Source organism: Nyctibius grandis, chromosome 2 (assembly GCF_013368605.1).
Source record: "Nyctibius grandis isolate bNycGra1 chromosome 2, bNycGra1.pri, whole genome shotgun sequence".
Classification (NCBI taxonomy): Eukaryota; Metazoa; Chordata; class Aves; order Nyctibiiformes; family Nyctibiidae; genus Nyctibius; species Nyctibius grandis.
This window is the reverse complement of record NC_090659.1, coordinates 34,901,664-34,921,035: the sequence shown is the minus strand read 5'-3', so window position 1 is coordinate 34,921,035 and position 19,372 is coordinate 34,901,664. Positions and strand designations below refer to the sequence as shown.

The following is a 19,372-nucleotide window of genomic DNA, read 5'->3' as shown; positions in this document are numbered from 1 at the left end:
TTGTGAGTTATGAGAGAATATTCTTGTGAAATACATGTTTTCCCTGTAAGTCTTGTTTAGGTGCTTGGTTTTCCCAAAATTTACTTCTCTTAGCATCTTGGGCTTAAATTCATGACTTTTGCTATTGATAGATTACTTAATTTCTGCAAAAATCTTGTCTGCTTGGTCACATTCTAGGAGCTACAGCTAGAAAAGAGCCACTTGGTTATGATACGTTAGTCTGTAGTCCAGAGGCAGTAGCAGCTAACCCGAAAGCCAGAAATAAGTTACAGTTGCTGAATTAAATTTGCAGTCTGTCCAAAGCTGGAAAACATTTTTAAACTACTAAGAACGTATCCCACGCTACATAAATCAGTACAACTGCACTGAAAAAAATACAGCTATGCCAGTTCATACGATTCAAGAACTGAACCAGTAATTTTTTCCATGCTTTTATTTGTAGTGTATATGGTGATAAGATCGATTCCATTTCACATGGTCTGAATTTTTTCCCTGGCCCTGCACTGTTAACAGATGTACATAGTGGTTAGTGTACTGTGCTGATGCACCTGTTAACCGTGGCTGCCAGTTTTAAGGGAGTAATTGTAGTCTTTGCCAAGATTAGTATTGATGTGTCCAGTAATCATCAGAAACTCCTGTAGCTTGTGTACATGAATTTCTTCTTTCAAGGGAAAAAAAGCACATCTCCGTGTAAGACATACTTCATACTTGTATGCACTGGAGAACCCTTTCATCAGAATGTCTTCTCTTGCTCCTTCCCCCCTCTCCTTTTTAACATGGTGTTCTAGAGTCTCTGCAACTGGAAAAACAGCACCTGAAGTCAGTGTCAGCTCGTCACCAGGGTCATCCTTGGAAAGGCCACAGAGAAGGCTTCCTCCCTGCTCCAGTCCAGCACCGCTATATTATTACTCTTGGTTGAATCCCACATGCATGAGAATTTGCTTCCCCTTCCCGCGCCAGATCATCCAATTCCCTTCCTTCTCTATACACAGACACTTCAGAACAGTTCTGCAGAACTAGACCAGCAGTTGCATTCTCACTGTAACGTTACCTGATTTTGTAGACTTCAGTGAGTATTGAGCAGCTCTCTGGATTAGTCATTACAGACAGAGCAGGAGCAACTGCTTGACTTTTGCTTCAGCTGTGATACAACACCTAAGCGTATGCCTAGGGCAGAGGGAACCACGTCCAGAGCAAGCAGAACTTCACCAAGCCCCAACCCCCTCCCTCCCTGTCCCTGTGAGGCCTGGGGAAAGGAAGAGCTCCTGATCCCATGCAGAGGGAGGGAGGCACAGCGGGACCAACGCCAAACACCAGAGGCTGGTTCTGTGCTGCTCCAGCCCGTGTGATCTCAAAGGCCAGAGGGCAGCATGTAGAGAGGCGGTTTCTCACATTACTAGGCTGTAAATCAGCTACTGGAATTTTACTCAGGATTTTGTTTACAGCCTTTATCAACCATGAAACACAAAAAACATGCACAAAGAGAACATTCAAATAACTCGAAGCAACTGCAGCATGACAAATGCAGGTCCAGCTGTTACATGGATATTCATAAGCAGCCCAAGGCACAAAACAAACCCAACACTCATGCCTGCCTTAGAAATGGCATTTGTGCTCCTTTCTTCAGCATCTTTGCCTGCCTCTCCAGCTCATTTATAGAATCATAGAATCATTTAGGTTGGAAAAGACCTTTAAGATCATCAAGTCCAACCGTTAACCTAGCACTGCCAAGTCCACCACTAAACCATGTCCCTAAGCACCACATCTACATGTCTTTTAAATACCTCCAGGGATGGTGACTCCACCACTTCCCTGAGCAGCCTGTTCCAATGTTTGACAACCCTTTTGGTGAGAAATTTTTCCTGATATCCAATCTAAACCTCCTCTGCTGCAACTTCAGGCTGTTTCCTCTCATCCTGTAACTTGTTACTTGGGAGAAGAGACTGACACCCACCTCACTAGAGCCTCCGTTCACACCTAACGCTCTCCCAGGAGCAAAAACCTCTGTGGAACTAGGCCAGCAAATGAGACATTGTAAAGACAGAGATGAGTGATCGTCACCCACACATTGAACACACTCCATCCAGCCCCTGGCGAGTAGTGAGTTAGAGCTCTTAGGGAAATAGTCCTAAGCAAAACCCTTCCAGAAAAATCATCAAGAAAAAAATTATTTTCAAAATCAGAGTCTAGTAGTACCAGTATCTCAGATAGATAGGATTACCCAGCAAGCAAAGGAGTTTAAAGGTTTGCTTTGCCTTTTTGTGTTTCAATTAACAGACTGCTGCAATCATCCTTCTAGTTCTAGTCTCAAAGTCTGCCTCTTATATTAAGCACATATAAAATAATGTCTGAGCTGAAGGCCAGTTACTGGGAGAATAAGCAACACTTGAGTACTTTTTAGTATAGCATATGGTCTAGAGCTGACAAAGATAAAATATAGGTATTTTTTCAATTAAACAGCTGAATTTGATTCTGACTCCTTAGTGATAATGAAATGCTGAGGCAGTACAGAAACCCACTCCTCTGCCACGTGCACATCACTAATTCTTGCCTAGTGCTTGGATTAGAGGTTGCCATGGCCTTGGCATACCTCTAAATGTCTTATGCACAGGTGTAGGAGCAAAATATTCAGATAAGCACAAGTGGGAAGAAAATTCAAATCCTAATTATTTTTTAGGCAACAAATAAAAGTGACATCATCTTCTTGTCCTGGTTTGGACTAAAACAGACCAATTTTCCTTTCTGTGATTTTTCATTTCAGCTAAGTCTCTTCTAAGTAACTGCACTTTCTGAAAGTAACTGCATATTTTGCAGACAGTGTCTGCTTCCAGGACTGATAACGCTCGAAGTTTGTAGTTATCACTGAGGCACCGGTAGGGATGTTATGCAGAAAGGCTCTTGCTGTACTTGTTCTTAGAGAAACCAAGGTCAGTGGTGAATTCCTCACTGCTTACGAGTGAAGAGCCGCAGGGGGGTCGCACCTGCAGGGAGGAGCGGACAGGGCAGGTGACCCAAAATTGACCAGCGAGGTATTCCATCCCATACACGTCATTCTCGGTATAAAGTGGGGGGATCACGAGGGTCTCACCCCTTTTCTTCTATGGCCGGTGTCCGAAGAGGACTCTGTTTGTTTTCCTGCTGCCCCCGATCCTGATCCGTGACACTTCTGAAAGAAAGAAGATCCACCAGCAAACTTTACTGAAGTCCACATTGTGCTGGACATCCTTAGCACTGCTTGAAATACGACCCTTTCGAGTGCTGGTGCAGAGAGTTGAGTCTAAGAACCTGATTTCCAGCCACCAGTTTGAAAGTGGTGATCCACATCACACCAACCTCAAATGAATTCAAATAGAGAGGCCATCTCCAATGGTCTCTCACAAACCAGTAACTGAACAAACAACGCAGTGGTTTGTTCTTCCAATACGCTTCACCTGAGGTTTGAAATAGTGGAAGAATTAAATCTCACACAACTCTACTTCCCAAACCCTGGGATGTAGTCACGGACCTCTCTTGGAAATGCATGAAATGCAGCTGCCGTTGTGAACTCGTCTTTTCAAAACAAAAAGCAAAGAGCTCCTGCAAAGCAAGTAATTACTAGATGAGTAGTAAGACTCATCTTACTACTGAGACACTGCCTTCAGCTTCCACTGCTGTTTCAGGCAAGCCTCTCACAAGCCTCGACTGCGCTCTCAGCAGTTAGAGATACTTTATACAGTGGTGAGGTCTGCAGGTGAAAGCCACCTCTCCAAGCAGAAAGGATCTAGCTGGCGTAGGAACTTTTGTGACAATCCCACCACCACCGCCGCCTTTGGGACAGGTACTCCAGCAAGCCTACCTCCCTGAACAACACCCGCAGGTGCTGCCCCACCACCTCTGCATGCACTGAGAAAGTTCTGCCTCCCTGGGCAGCCAGCCCTGCCTCTCCTGTGGTGCAGCGCCCTGGCACCAGCCTACTTGCAATGCTTATAAGAAAACTCACTTTTAGCAGCATTTAATTCTGGAGATGACCCCCTCATAGGCTCCCCACCAGCCTGGCAGACACAGAAGGCCCAGAAGACTGGTCCCTGCTGCAGAACCACACCTGAATTTTCTAGTTACCAGATAAAGCAAAGAAGCGAAGCTGTGAGCAGGGACCAGAACCCATACCACTATCCTTTCTGAGTGCTCCAAGCACCATTCCCCAGAGCCATGCTCCCCTCCTCCAGAAACCTCCCATCTCTGCTATGTAACAGCAGATAAAAGAGTAAGGAGCAGCCAGTGCCCAGAAGTGCCTCCAGCCTCGTGGACAGGAGCCCTGCAGGGACAAAGATCCTCTGCTGTCAGGGCAAGTGCACCAGTGTATTTTCTATGCAGTATCATCATCCAACTACACCGTCCAGAAAAGCAGTCCCCAGTTTCTCTTTCATGAATATTTACCCTTTTATTTTCCTGTTAGCTAGTGCCCAGCCCGTGAAGAAATAATGTGTCCCACACCTTGTTAAAAATGCATTTCACAGGAGGACCAGGAATCAAACAAGTCTGCCACCAGACAAAGGCTGGACTGAACGTGCAGTAAAACCAATTAAGCATGCAGTAAGGTTAGAGCAGGTTTCTGAACTAAACCTTCACTCCATGGCCCATGCTGCACCAGCTCCAGCAAGCTTCCTCACAGAATGCTGTACACCACAACGTGGCTGCAGAGGAATCGTGTGTATTTGAACAAGGGCTACCAGAAGATGTTACAGTAAGTTTGAGTGAGTAATATTTTTTTTTTTAACACAGAAAAATTAAAACATTTAAAACAAAGTGCTTTTTCAGGCACTGAGCTCAGCCAGTCACACAGAAATCTCCTTTTATATCACCATTAACTACCGACAGGGTTAGGGGAGGCAATCCAGCTACCACAGACTTCCTCCTCCTCGCTATATTGCAAGACGCGATGAGCACAGAAACATTTCCTTCACACTACAGAGCCACAGCTAATTACACAGATAGGTTCACCATAAACAAAAAGATTTTCTACCAATACCTTTAGGCTTGTGTGGTAATGGTTAGTCACTTACAGCAATGACAGGTTGCTCATTAAGTTGCAATATAAACTCAACATTAATTACTATGTTAAAATATTTTCATTCTGAATGTGAGATGTGAGAACAATTTTATCTCACACACGAAGGTATACAGTGACGTGCATAAATAACACCCTTGAACAAAGATACATTTAGCCTGTTATCAGAGAGGGTGACAACTTGGAGTTACCTTCTCCGAATAAAAAACGTGAGCACATATTGTTACGTCTTTCTGTTTATTACTATATATATTTTATATCTTTTACATATGTATATATATACACACATTCTGTATGACTGTACATACATTTCTATAACTACTGTGACTGCGGTACACGATTAAGTTATTATGAACTTTGAAAACACACTAATTCTTCTAAGCATCTTCATTTGTGGGATTCATTTTCTTCACTGTGTCCAGAGGTTTTGATGTCACACCTTCCTTGCTCCTGCTCTATTACCTCTTTTTCTTCTCTCCAATCCCTTCCCGAAGGCTGAATTCAGAAATTATGATAAATTCGTATTTAAATACAGCTGAAAAGGCAGCAGAGGAAGAACTTGGTAGCCCCCTTAACTGACAAATGTTATACAAAAAAGTGACCCAGGTAGGACCACTGGGTCAATGATAAAAACCTGCAGACAGTCAGGAGTAATACGTAGTTCTGAAATAGATCCCTCCACTTCCTGCCTTCCTACTTAGTTTGTAATAGCCAACAGTGATCCATGCAGCTAGGGGGGAAGAAGCTGGGATAGAATTTCAGTTCTTTGTGTGGTCAGTCAAGTATACTCAGCTTCCACAGAGGTTTAAAAAAGAGAAAAACAGAAAACACAATACATATCCACAATGTCATAACCATTAAAGGAAAAGATTGTAACATCATCCAGCTGAATCTGCACTGGAGCATGGCTGAAGAGAGAAACTCTATGTAAGGAACCAAGAGCTTACTATCACTGCAATGCATTAATCTGATTCGGATCAGGCAACACCCCTGTGCCTCCACTGGAAAGCCACCTAACTTAGAAATACAGGCAGCCAAATCTTAGAAAGAAAAGGCTGATCTATAACACACTGGCTATTACAATGCTCACTCTCCTCACATGAAGAGCAACCAGCCATGACCTTCACGCTATCCTAGCACCAAAAGAAGCTGGTCCCAATTGCGAATTTCTCAAAATTTCTTACTCAGAAATAAAATTTCAACACGTTGCTTTATTTTATCAACCTGTCTCATGCATCTGTGTCAATTCACATTATTTCTACTTGCTGCTTCCTGATTTCAAAAGATTTCAAACCTAGCAAGGAAGCCAGAGTCTATTCTTGTGTATTATAAGATATCATACTTCATCTATTTAACCTACCACTGAGCCCAGCTACTCCTCTTTGGGTGTCTTGATCAGACAGGATATCAGTCTTGATTTGAAGGTACCAGAGGTCCAATTTTGTGCTCGTGACTAATCATCCTCACTGCTAAAAGCTGATACCTCCCACCCATTCACCTTCCTAATCTCAGGATGTTGGGCTTTATCTGCCAGATACTAGAGATTATCAAAACTTTCTCCACTACAGCAGAAGCACTTCAGTATCAAGTACTTTCTTCCTGTTACTTAGACACCACAGTTATGTCCACCATGGTGTCTCCTCTGGGGTGGGGAATTACGCTGTCCTTCACAGGTAAACTTGACAACCTTTAAAGCTGTGCAATACTCAGATTTCATTACAGTCTACCAAGGAATCAGACAAATAATCCAGCTGAGGAAGTTGTCCTCTAGCTGTACCACGCCTCAGTGAGATAAAAATCCTCCCACCATTCAGCAGCTGACTTAGGAGCTGCTCAACACAGATCCTCTGAACCCCTAACTCCAGCATCAAACATAACCATTACCATTTGAGCAGCATTTTACCTTTTCTGCTCCCAATCCCTAACAAAACAAAATGTTCTGTTCTACAATGCCATTTCCCAGTCCCATCCAATCTCACCAATCAGATCCCTACTCTACAGGCCATGAGAAATAATTCATTAAGTAACTCACTTACAGTTACATCCAAACAATCCAAAAAGTTAGAAGAGGCTGGCAAGGACTGGCTATATGCAAACCAAATGCCAGAAAAGACCACCTGGCCATCTCATTTCATTGCAAAAATCATTTTCTTCCCAAGGGAACATGAAACCATCCAAAAGAGAAGCTATAACAACCTTGTAAAATCCCAGCAGATGGGAAACACCTGTTTTACACTGTACACACGCTAGTAACTTCTGAGCTTATGCTGCTGCCCAGATGCATGTGTCCTTGATAAAAAAAAAAATAAGACCCTAAACCTAATTTACACAAGAATGTAGGTCAAATGGCTTCGTCGGTTTGTATCTACTTATTGCACACGTTTTTCTGATAAAATTTCTACCCCTTATCAGGGAAACACAGAGGAGAACTACTAAGAGAAAGAAGGCATATGGTGACAAGACAGCAAAGGTCGTAATCAGATCTCTCAAAGCAGAGAAAGAGAAGCTCTCTAAAGCCTAAGATTGTATTTTTCCAGCCTTTCTTCCTAGCATCAGCATGTAAAAGTAGATTTCAACAAATCCTAGTAGCAGAGAATAAAAAATCCAAATATATGCAAATACATAAATAGCATTAAAAAGGTATTTTTTGTTGCGGGGTTTGGGTTTGGTTTGGGGTTTTGCTTTGGGGTGGGGTTTTTTTTAGTATTGCAAGCACCCATCTGTCAGCCATCTCTGGTGACAACTCTTTCCAAGACAGCATGCTACTACACTGCTGATGCAGCACTCAGAGTGTGTCAGATTTCTTTCATGATTGCAGCAAAGTGTCGCTTCCCATCTAAATACAACATGGACTCTGAAATAAGGTGGAGAAAAGAGAGAACCTACATTAGTAACTTAGTATCAAGACTGGGCAACTACACAGAATGGTAAGATTAAGAAGCAATCCACACTGTCATCAAAGCATAAAATAAATGTGGTCTGCCATGAAATCCTGCTAAATTATTCAAATGCCAATAGTTCACCTATTAAAATGACCAATGTTCCAGCAGAAAGCAAGCCGTCTTGTCTACAGTTATGATGACAATGCAGTAATTGGATACTTGCCTCCATAAGTTTTGGGGACAACCCGTGGGACGTCATTTTCTGATATAAATGTAAAATGGAAGATATTGGTTGTGTGGTGCTCCCTGGTATCTGCATCATAAACCTCACTGTGTACTCGAACTTGGATGTAGTTTTTTTCTGTGTAACAGACCTACACAGTTAAGGTAAAAGTTATAGTTCGTAATTTCTCACTGGCGCTGAAAAACTGTTACAGACTTCACGGTACTGTTTAACAAAAGAAGTCACACACTCTCATAATGCACTGTGCATCATCAGTGATTAACAGTGACTACAGCAAAGAGAAGTTTTTCTCCTTTTTAAAAAAGCAATCAACTCCTACCTGTGCAGAAAGCAGTAATAAGGATCCAACCTCAACCGGCCTCTGAAACATGATATCGTCAACAGATACAATAAAAGGTCTGGAACCCCTGAGCAAGAAAAAGAAATTTCTTCTCAAGAATAACAAGGGTGCTTGGAAAAATTTGAAATATTTCATTGTCAGCATTTTAGTGAAGAGTTACTAGAAAATAGATCTCTCTTAAACATAGGGGACAGGAAGTGCTAAAGAATTATGTCATCACCCAAGACAAAAATAACTGGAGGAAACCTCTCACACGTATAAAAATACGCACTCTCTAAAGATACATTATTGGATCATTATTGTATCTTATGACTTACACTGGCTAGGCAATCATCATGCCATCATTGCTTAGGCCTCAGTTTTCAAAGTACTGACATGAAACACTTCACTTTCTATCAGGCTGTGCACGCTCCATTAAACTTACGCACAGACCTTTGCTGGGTGGTGACTTCAGTCACACTTTCTAAGCACAAGCAGTTATGAGAAGAGTTCAGAAACCATTCCTCTTGTATACGGAATGAAAAGATGTAGCATTTATTTGATAGAATGTCTGTTTTATATGGTTAGAAAGAAAACGTATCTTCAAAAGTCAATCTCAATAGCTTGGTAAGATAAAAGAAAACAGAAAAAGGATGTATTTTCTATCTTGACATGTAATGCTTAAAAATCAAGCTCCAAGGAGCAAGATGCAAATCTCTTCGTAAATACGACCTAAATCTTTTCTACTCAGATTGTCATTAGGTTGGTTAGCTTGGCTTCCCGACCTATGTATATGTGCACAGTGCTCTGGATTATACAAATATTGCAGGTCTACAACTCACCCATAGCTGCAAGCAGTTGCCCATCCCAATTCAAATGCCTTTCTCATGAGAAAACCCCCAAAAATCCTATTGAAGATGTTCCGTTCCTGTATGTAGAAACAAAAAATCAAACTGCTATATTACGTATATTCTTTTCAAAGCATTGTGTTGAAGTCTGCACTTCAGTTCACAGTATTTAATAGAACTCCCAACATATGAATGTATAAAAAGCACTACCGAAATAGATATGCTAAAGTCCAAATGGTTGAGGCAACTTTACTTAATAGGAGCTCATCTGACTCATTGACAACATAAGACAAAAACTCAAAATTGTGTCAGCAACCAGAAGCCCAACTTAGACGCTTTACAAAGGGATTTCTTTACACAAAATGATTAGTCTGGTAAGAAAACAAGGCGATTAAAAATCTTCTATTGTGCAGTGGCAATCCATACAGATAATAGAAAAACGGCAAAAGAAACTAAGATCTAAATACATTGCAAGGACTGCAGAATCAAAACAAAATAATGGATTGACTAGTCTTACAAGACAATTCCTAAGTAACTGTTTCTGTAATTCACTAATATTTTTCAAAATACCTGAGGATGGCAAATTTGTAGGCCTTTTAGCTTTGCATCTTCCATCCACACTGAATTGGGTGGTAATTTACGACTCCGGAAACTTACTGTCCTTTGGAAGAGACAATAAACTTTATAGCCCACATTAGCAGGATTCAGCAAGTCAGAAATGCATAAATAGCAAATGCAGACACTCACTAAACAAACAAACAAACAAAAAACAGAAAAAAAAAAACAAAACCAGAAATGCTATCACTAAAAGCTGTTGCAACTGACCTTGAAGCCTTATCTAAAGTGATACATTTGATTTGTTACTGCAATAAGCCTACACTCCTGATCTTTCAAAAACTTCTGCTACTGTTCAAGCTTATGTGAATGAGCAAACTTGAGAAAGGTACATGAAAGAAAAGATAAATCTCAGCCACAAAGCACACACTTTGCCAGAAAAGCGTTACTCTGTTTTTTAAGTCTTAATACAAATTAAAAGCACACGATGAGCTAACAGAGTAATTCAACATCAAACATGCAGACGGTTTGAGGTTTTCAAATCCAGACAGAAGGTGTACAAAATACATCCGCTAATTTTAAGGGAAGGCGTGTCTCACTTAGGTAAACAGCTTTGAAAGTAACAACTGTATAATGTTAGTAAGTTAAAGAAATTATAAATTATCCACACATACAACACTGCACTAGTGTCATTAGGCATTGTTCTATCACCATTGGCACTGGACAATTTCACACAAATCTAAAGTCTGAGAAGTATGCCAACACTAGTCTCCCTCAAATAATGTTGTCAGATATTATATTTAACACACATTGCAAGGTTACACGGTCAAAATATGGCCAATTCCTGCCCTCACAGGTTTTTTTTCTAGATATCATGGCAGAAAACTCTTAGATTGTGCAAGTCACATGGCTGCAAAACCATTCCATTCCCTTATTTGGTTAAACAACATCAACCTTTTTCCTCAAGATTATTCATAAACAGCTTGCTCAGAAGCTCTTTGTACTAACACTGTCACTTTCACCACAGCTAACACTCTTGAATGACAGAAGACTCTTCTAAGACGCATAGATGTCATATTAAATTTTGTACCCATGTTTCAAATAAAATGCCACAGAGTTTAAATCACACAATGGGAAAAGAGAATGTGTGCATTTATTCTAGACTGCCCTCTTATGAGCAACCACTCAAAAGGCACATTACTTTTCCCTCTCATAAGATTTCAGTTCTCCTCCACCCCTCCCCTTCTTGCCTCGTGTCCAATGTATTAAGGAATATGTCATGAACGATGTTTCTTTCTTCCGCAGTGGGAGCCATTTTCAGTAAGGAGGCAGTGCTGAAATCAATCCTCTTCAACTTGTTCACTAAACATTAAAAAAAAAAAATCATATTAGAGCTCAAAGAAAAAAAAATACATTTGGCTTGCCTCTGGAGATTTTAATCTTGAATCGGCTGTCTCTTTCCTTTTTTCTTTTTCCCTCTGTAAGTTAAAAGCTGTAACTTCATAGACCCACAGATTTAAACAGAAATTTGGCTTTTAGAATTGACTGCATCGAAGAAAAAACAAGACAGAAGTTCACTGTTACCTCACCAATGTGATGAAGACCTTTTATATATATACTATGATGCCCACCTACCCACTCCTCCTACAGAAAAATTAAGTACGCCCCTCAAAGTACAGAAAAACATATCAAAAAAGAAACCCTACAGAACAATCAATCTTCTTCAGATTTTGCCAATGGTGCAAGAATGCAAATTCATGATAGAACTCACTACCATAAGCCACAATGATTGAAATTTTAGCTTACAGGATCTTCTTTTCAGTTTATTCAGTCTTTAATGTTTCTCTAATTCTCTGCTTTAAAATTCCAGCTTGAAAAAAAAAGAAGTTGGAGCTACACACTCCTTCCCCTGCTCTCCCCTTTTCTTTTTCTGAGTTTCTTTCCAAAACGAACACAGGCACCCAGACAGGTAAGGAGCTGCAATGCACCCAGCAGATCCACCATGGGGGCAATCAATCATCCAGAGCACGAGGAAAGCCTGTGCTGCACTCACATCTTAAGTGGAGCGAGCATGCTGGAAACAGAGAAGTCTGGGGGGTGGTGCAGAGCACATCAGGAGTGCCCTTGTCTGTCAGTTTAGCCAAAGAATGTGGTTGCAGGCTTTTAAACTCTCTTACACTACTGACACACACGAGGCAGAACGAAAATCTGATTTTAAACAAATTAGGAGCATTTCTAAGCAGGAAAACTTCGGAAGTCTACTTCTTTCCAGCTACTAAGTTGAACCTGAGACAGATGTGCATACTACCAGTAAGTATGACGTACATTCCCCTTGCTTGAAGATTTCTTCTTCCTCAGGAGTCTCAGGAACAAGTGGATTAACAAATGCTGGCCTACAGACAGGGATTTTTTTTTAAGTTACAAACATTATAAGAATTGGTCCTGTGAATACACTATAACAGCCTTCCATGTTTGCTTACATACATGTTACAAGATGAAAAGACATACACTTCAGGTTATGTGGCAGCTGCCAAAAGAATATCGTATAAGCTTTAACTCTGAAGAGGCAATTAAGTGATCCAACCACTATCTAGTATAATTGAGAAAGAGTAAGCCATGTCTCTATGCTTCTTAAAGAGCTAAAACTGTACCCATATATTATAATTAAGATTATTCAAGCAGAAAGCTGCTTAGAAACTCAGCAAATGAAGATGTGATAGGACAGTCTAAAAGAGATACATAAAACTCGAACTGTATCATTCCTCCTGGAACAGAAAGAGCACAGTGCTGTAGCTAGCAAGTGTTCTTATCAACAGCCAAAAGTTGTTTACCACGTGTACTACTTATCTGAAAAGATGATATGAGGCTGCCTTGAGTACAAATTTGTATGTTTATTTTACTGCACAAATAAGTTTACTCTAACCTAATTGTATAACATTTAATTATTTCTTTTCGCAAGGCAAGGCAAATGCTTATTTACAAAAGCCATTCTTCCCCATAATTTCCAATTATTATTTTTCCAATTATTAACTTTGCTGAACAGTTCACCTCTACCCCAAGCCTTCACTTGGGCTGGTGACAAGAGGCATGCAGAGAGGACCTTTTCACTTGAAACAAACTGCTCTTTCCTGGTTTGCTAAAGCTCTGGATTTTGGAGACACACCAGCTCCATCGCAGATTTCATTCTCTCTTTTCTCAACTCAGGACACATCTACATCAGCTCTCCTGCCCAAGCCCCAAGCTGCTGAGATGAAAGTTTGCTATGGTCCAAAAGCCTATGGTCCAAAAGCCACACAACCATGTTTCTGTGGCACTATAACCAACCTAACATACCCTCTACCTGTCTGAAAGCCTTTTACCTCACACAGAATAAATACCCTGCTTATATGGACAGAGTGCTTCCAAAACACAGCTGGCTTGAAGAACAGCCACTGAAGTTTTTATCTGTCTGCACAAGTCCATGTAGGCTTGTCCTTAGTCAATCTGCTAGTATATAATTACATCAGATTTGATGTAATTCTTCTGCAAAATAAGTCCTTAAAATGGGAACCATAAATATAAGTGTATATATATTTAAATGTATAGTATGTTAATAGGTTTAAAAATATCTCATAAATCTGAAGGAAACCTAATAACTACTTATAATATTATCAGGACTAAATAATTATGTCAAGCAAAACCCCTTCATTAAACATATCCCTCTTCATTAAATACAGGCAATTATTTAACCTAGTTAGAAACAGAAAATTGTTTATTACTTTATCAGGCTCTACAAGAAAGAGGTAAGAAATACAACTGTTTTTTTTTCTAGTGCTGGAGTCATATCAACCAAAACTGAAACTGAGCAACCTGTTAGTTTCATGATTAAGAGACAGTGAAATCAGAAAAATAAGAAAATTTTGTTTTAGTTCTGTGAGAATATTTATCAGTCCCATGTTACTTACTTAACCAAGTTTTAGGCTGAGTTATTCTGATGATACCTATCGTGTCTATTAGGGAACTAATGACATTATTCACTCAAAGGCTATTTAACCATTGAGACTCAACATTTTCATTTTTTTTAGGGCATGAAAGCAATTAATTCTACTGTAGAATGCAGGTGGGTTTCTAGCCAACTCATTCACTTCTACGTTCATCAGGCCAGTCATTCAAACACAGGGAAAATCTGTTAAAGGGTCAGATCCCAAGAATAAGAGCAATTCTCGGTATCATATGACTGCTGAAATCAATGCTCTGAAGCTTGCCCCAGGAAAGTAACACTTGCCAGCAGACAACATTGACTATGCGATTTATTTATCACCTACACTATATGGCTTCTACACATTCATAGCAAGCTGCCATATTCGCTATTTTTACCATAGCAGGAGTTTGAAGACCACTTTCCTGTCCTACAAATTACCGTTTATTTTCTGGATCCCGGGCCACCATGACAAAGGTTGCATCCAACACAGGGCTGTAATCACCGTCATGTAGCTAAGAGAAACGGGAAACAATTACATTTTTAAATTCTAAAACTGTAAATGTGCTCAGCAAGCTATTCAATTGACATCCACTATGTGATCACACTGTTACTGTTGTTTACTTTCACTTTCTGTCACCCCTTCCAAGATCTCTCACAACTGGTCAAAGAAGAAGATAACACAGATTAAAACTCTAGTTTCAGGAATTCTGCAATGTAAACAATAAGCAGGGAATGCTTATTAACTACTGGTTTCAGCTGGGGGTAGGAGGAAATCAACACAGGCATTGTGAAAGGACCCACTTACCGTTTATTCTGAGAAATGCCAAAACAACAATTAGTTGTCAAAATCAAATTGCTGCTAATACCAGCACCAGGAGGAGTTCAGACAATAAAGGTGTAAAATTACCTTCTACATCAGATTTTACTTAAGGAGACAAAGTGAATTAAAAAATATTTACCTATCTAAATTATAGCCACTAATACCACTTAGGTGTTTATAGTATATCTTTGTTACTCTAAATAATTAAATTACTGAATTAATGTTTCAGTTAACAAATCAACTGACAGTAAATATTCAATAGAAACATTAATAATTTTTTAATTGAATTATTAACATTCCTTCTGCTTCCTGCACAGTGTAACCTGGTTACACCCTTCATTTGATTTATTTTCTATTATTTACTATTTAATAACTTATTACAATAATTGTGCTACACAGTAGATAAGATGAACACAAGACATATGATTTAATACTGAATCTGCCTACCAACAGTACAATTTTTAAATCTATAAAATGCATCAATATAAGGAAAATAAAGTTTTTCAAAAGCAAGTAGAAACTTCTTTAAGAAAATGCAGAGCACAGCCCCCTATTTTTTCTGTAGGAGTAGTGTTCCAGTTTAATTACAACATGCTGGTTAAGAAAAATGCATGTCTTGACAAAAACACTAGCAACAGAGTATCTTGCTGCACCTAGACTACTGGAAGTCAGCTTGGTCTCGAAACACTAGGGCTGTTTGAAGCCCTTCAAAAACAGTTATTCTAGAAAATATAATCTAGACTGCTAACGTCATCATCCAGAATTCACCCTGAAGCACCTCACGACTGTTGTGGGATGGAGAGAAGTCACAGGAACTAACCTGCAGCATGTGCATCTTCACTTCCATTGAGGTCCTTCCAACCCAAGAAACATTGCCTGTGAATTTGATGTCACAGTCTGGATGTATAATCTTCTTGCACAAATCTACAAGACAAAAATTGAGGTTACTGGAGACATCTAATATTAGAAAGACTGGATTCTCTAAGACCTTTTTCAGTTCTGTAAGTGGCAACACACACAAAGACAACCCAGAAAAGACAGCTGTTGCAAGGCACTACGCTGCCAGCCTGCAGTTTCTGCTTTATCAGAGTTCTAAAGCCAGAACAGGAGAAGGAAGTAGACACACAAGTGGCAGACGGATGGCAGACCCACAGAGGTGTTCAGCAGAACGTGCGACACCAGCAAGGTCCAGCTCCACCAGAGCAAACACTATTCAATAACAAAGCTAGGGAACTCACGTGCAAAAATAAAACCAAACACAGAAGCACAGAAAGCCTGGAAGTCCTATTTTGAAAGGAAGGGAAATATGAAATGCTGAAAAACATCTACAAAACTCTCTTCCCTTCTCCCTTCAACAAAAGCCACAGTAATCAGAGTTCAAAGCCAAAATAAGATGAAGCAAACTGAACAGGAGAGGGAAGAAGGTATCCTCAGGAACAACCATGGGAAGGCATTACCTGCTGAAAGACAAACAGATGAAACCATTTCTACTGATGAAACCATGCCACTTACTGATTTTATCCACCAGAGCTGTAACTATTGATAAGGGAGACCTTGGCTGCATTTCCTGCTTGGTGTGAGTGTAGCAAATAAGAACTGCGGAGAGAACAAAAATGGGAGTCAGCTCTCAGTTCTCCTATACTTCAACAAAAATTCTAGTGAGGCAGCTCAAAGCTGTCTTTGTGAAGCATGAGAAGTACCTGCAAAACTACAGTATCATATTACAGGAGTGCACATATCTTCCACATTTTCATATATGTAACTCACAGGATTGCTATAAATAAAACCAGTGATTCAGCAGCTCTCAGCTATATGCATATTTACTTATTACAAATAGAAATTTAGCTGAGCACTTTAAATCAACCCATCACTCCTCTACTTCCAATCCCACTTAATCTGTTCCCTTTACCCCTGTAGCCCACTGTCTCAGATCCTTCCTACCTCCTAATTTGATTTCATGCAGGTACATGCTATCTGGGGACTTAGTTTGAAATACTGCTTTGATGAAGGAGGAAGTCACCTGGTGACATTTTAAGAGACAAGTATCTCCAAGTTATATTAACAACCTAGCAATTATTTTAGCTGCAAAACAAAAGTCAAAGATCTTGAACTTTTAAAGACTGTGAATAAATATAAAGGAGAAAAAAATTAAGAAAGCTAGATCATGAAACAACTGAGTTGTTCCTACCCTTAACATCAATTCGGAGATAGAACCCAAAAATCTATATTGAGTGTTTTTCATTTGTTCTCAATGGATATATTCTGTTCTTTCCAGCTCATACTCTCTTCTCCCCAAAGGGAAGATTAAAACATTTGCCCCTCACTATCTGTTTGGTTTGTGTGTTGTTTTGTGGGTTTTTTTAAGAGAAAAATTGTAGGTTTTAATTTGAAACAGCACTCTGCAATTTTCTCTGATTTAACACTCAATGCAGATTCATAACCTAGGATCATTTCTCAGTAAATTATTCTTGTAGCTGGTCCTTTACAAAACTAGCAGAGGCAAGAAGCTGAAGCTGAGCAATTTTGCTTCTATCTGTTCTTTATCATCCTTCTTTCTCTTTCAGCATCAGCATATTTTCTTTTTTTCCTTCCCGTTCGAGATAGTGCATTAATGTGATTCCCTCTCTGAGGTCATACTGTATCAAAGCAAACAGCACTCAACAGCACTCAAACTCACTTTGTCTGCATTACCTGTGCATTCTTTACAAGAGCGTAGATACATACCTCCCAAACTGTCAAGATCTTCAAGTATCCTTCCAAACCTGCAAGATATGGGGGGTTTTGACAATTAACTACCTACATACATAGTAAATGAAAGTTAACACTTTCCTGTATGTGTAACGTGGCTGCTTTGTTACCTTACGCTGTTGTGTACATTCAGATACTTCTCTCTGATTTCTGGTTGACTTCCTAGAGGCAGAATAACTTCCAAGTAGCTATCTTTCATTCTCCTAGGAGGGAGATCTTCCTGCCGTTTTGCCAGTAAAGTATGAAGAGCTTTTCTTTCTTGCATTGCTTGCACATGATCCCTGGTAAGAAAAAAAACCACTCCGTCTGGAGCATGAACTGCAACCCTAGCTAAAAGATGTCACACTGAAGATTATCAAAATGTAAACAAAATAATCGTAAAAATAGCAGGACACAGTAAGCGTGCCTTGAAAAGAAAGTGAAATGCACATGATCAGATATGCTAAGTGTCCTGGTTTGGCCTAAACCAGGCCGATTTTCCTTTCAGAGATTTTTACTTTCAGCGATTTTTACTTTCAGCTAAGTCTCCTCTAACTAACTGCATGTTTTTGCAGACAGTGTCTGCTTCCAGGACTGATAACGCTCGAAGTTTGTAGTTATCACTGAGGCACCGGTAGGGATGTTGTGCAGAAAGGCTCTTGCTGTACTTATTCTTGAGAGAAACCAAGGTCACTGCTGAATTCCTCATTGCTTACGAGTGAAGAGCCGAAGGGGGGTCGCAGCTGCAGAGGGGAGCGGACAGGGCAGGTGACCCAAAATTGACCAACGAGGGTATTCCATCCCACACATGTCATTCTCGGTATAAAGGGGGGGGATCACGAGGGTCTCGCTCTCTTTCTGCTATGGCCGGTGTCCAGGGAGGACTCCGTCTGTTTTCCTGCTGCCCCCGATCCCGATCCGTGCGCTCCTGAATCCAGCTCTCGACCGTCGCTAGGCCCAGGCTGGGCCTTCCCGGAGCCTGCCCTGCAGTGCCGGTGGTGACGTGGCTGACTTCAGGGGAGCTCAATCTTGGTTTTGTATATATATTTGTATATATTTGATTATTTCTATTATTATTATTATACTTTTTTTTCATTATTATAGTTTATTAAAACTGTTTTAATTTTCCAACCCAGAAGTCTCTCTCCCTTTTCCCTTTCCCTTTCCCTCTGGGGGGAGGGGGGGGGATAACAGAGGGCATCTGCCGCAGGTTTAATCGCCAGCCCAGCTTTAAACCGTGACAGATTTATTGGCGCCCAACGTGGGGCTCGAGAGAAGCTCCGACAGGTTGCTCTGATAAGTCGAATCCCAGCTCCAGTGGGAGGAGACCCGGAGAGCTCAGCCAAGAGAGTATCAGATTTCTTCCTTTGAGATTTACGAGGGGTTGGAAATTAAAACAGATAGCTAAGATGATAATGTTATTTGTGAGCCTTGTGTTACCTCTTTTCTTTATAAAGCTTGTTTTAGAGTTATGTGTAATGATACCTTACTTGCCGTATGCGCTGTGTGTTAGTGCTTTCATGTGGTTTAACAGGGCGTGCTGGTCGAAATGTGTCTTTTTGGTATGGGTTTTGATACTGATTTATGTCATGATAAACCGGGCAGTTATTATTCCGATCTCTTATCTCTATGATACAATGATGGGCAGCTTTAATCGCGAATCCGTAGCTGCGCACACCGGGCGTCTTTTAACTGATTTTGATAGTATCTGCTCCTTTTTTGCCAAGCTGATTCCTGCAAAATTCGAACAGGGCATGTTGTTATTTTTGGGTGTCCTGTATGTGTTACTGGTGTGCTATGTGATTAGATGTCAGTGCAGCAACAGCGGGAGGTATCATGCTGCCCCTGTAACCAGGAGAAAACACCGAAAGAAATCAACTAGTAAAGTGAAGGATGATGACTCAGAGGCTTCTAAGGCAGAGACAGCACGGGACCCAGGTGAGGGCCCTTCTCAGTCAGAGTCAGGGCC

General features: G+C 40.4%; 1 protein-coding gene across 4 annotated transcripts in view; it reads right to left on the bottom strand.

Moving 5' to 3' along the window:
• Positions 1 to 482: 482 nt before the first annotated feature.
• ACOT9 (acyl-CoA thioesterase 9) overlaps positions 483 to 19,372 on the bottom strand; it is a 34,152-nt gene continuing 15,262 nt past the window's right edge. For 2 of the 4 annotated variants that reach the window (XM_068425193.1, XM_068425194.1), the window contains 12 exons: positions 17,535 to 17,705; positions 17,401 to 17,438; positions 16,189 to 16,272; positions 15,497 to 15,600; positions 14,295 to 14,368; positions 12,221 to 12,288; positions 11,146 to 11,257; positions 9,911 to 10,001; positions 9,335 to 9,420; positions 8,493 to 8,580; positions 8,153 to 8,303; positions 5,268 to 7,901 (listed from right to left, as the gene is read on the bottom strand). In XM_068425193.1, coding sequence (XP_068281294.1) covers positions 7,843 to 7,901; positions 8,153 to 8,303; positions 8,493 to 8,580; positions 9,335 to 9,420; positions 9,911 to 10,001; positions 11,146 to 11,257; positions 12,221 to 12,288; positions 14,295 to 14,368; positions 15,497 to 15,600; positions 16,189 to 16,272; positions 17,401 to 17,438; positions 17,535 to 17,705 — 1,126 coding nt within the window. In that variant the 3' untranslated portion in view covers positions 5,268 to 7,842. Of the gene's footprint in view, positions 2,982 to 3,088; positions 3,167 to 5,267; positions 7,902 to 8,152; positions 8,304 to 8,492; positions 8,581 to 9,334; positions 9,421 to 9,910; positions 10,002 to 11,145; positions 11,258 to 12,220; positions 12,289 to 14,294; positions 14,369 to 15,496; positions 15,601 to 16,188; positions 16,273 to 17,400; positions 17,439 to 17,534; positions 17,706 to 19,372 lie in introns of those variants that run through there. The other 2 variants (XM_068425195.1, XM_068425196.1) reach the window with 2 other exon arrangements.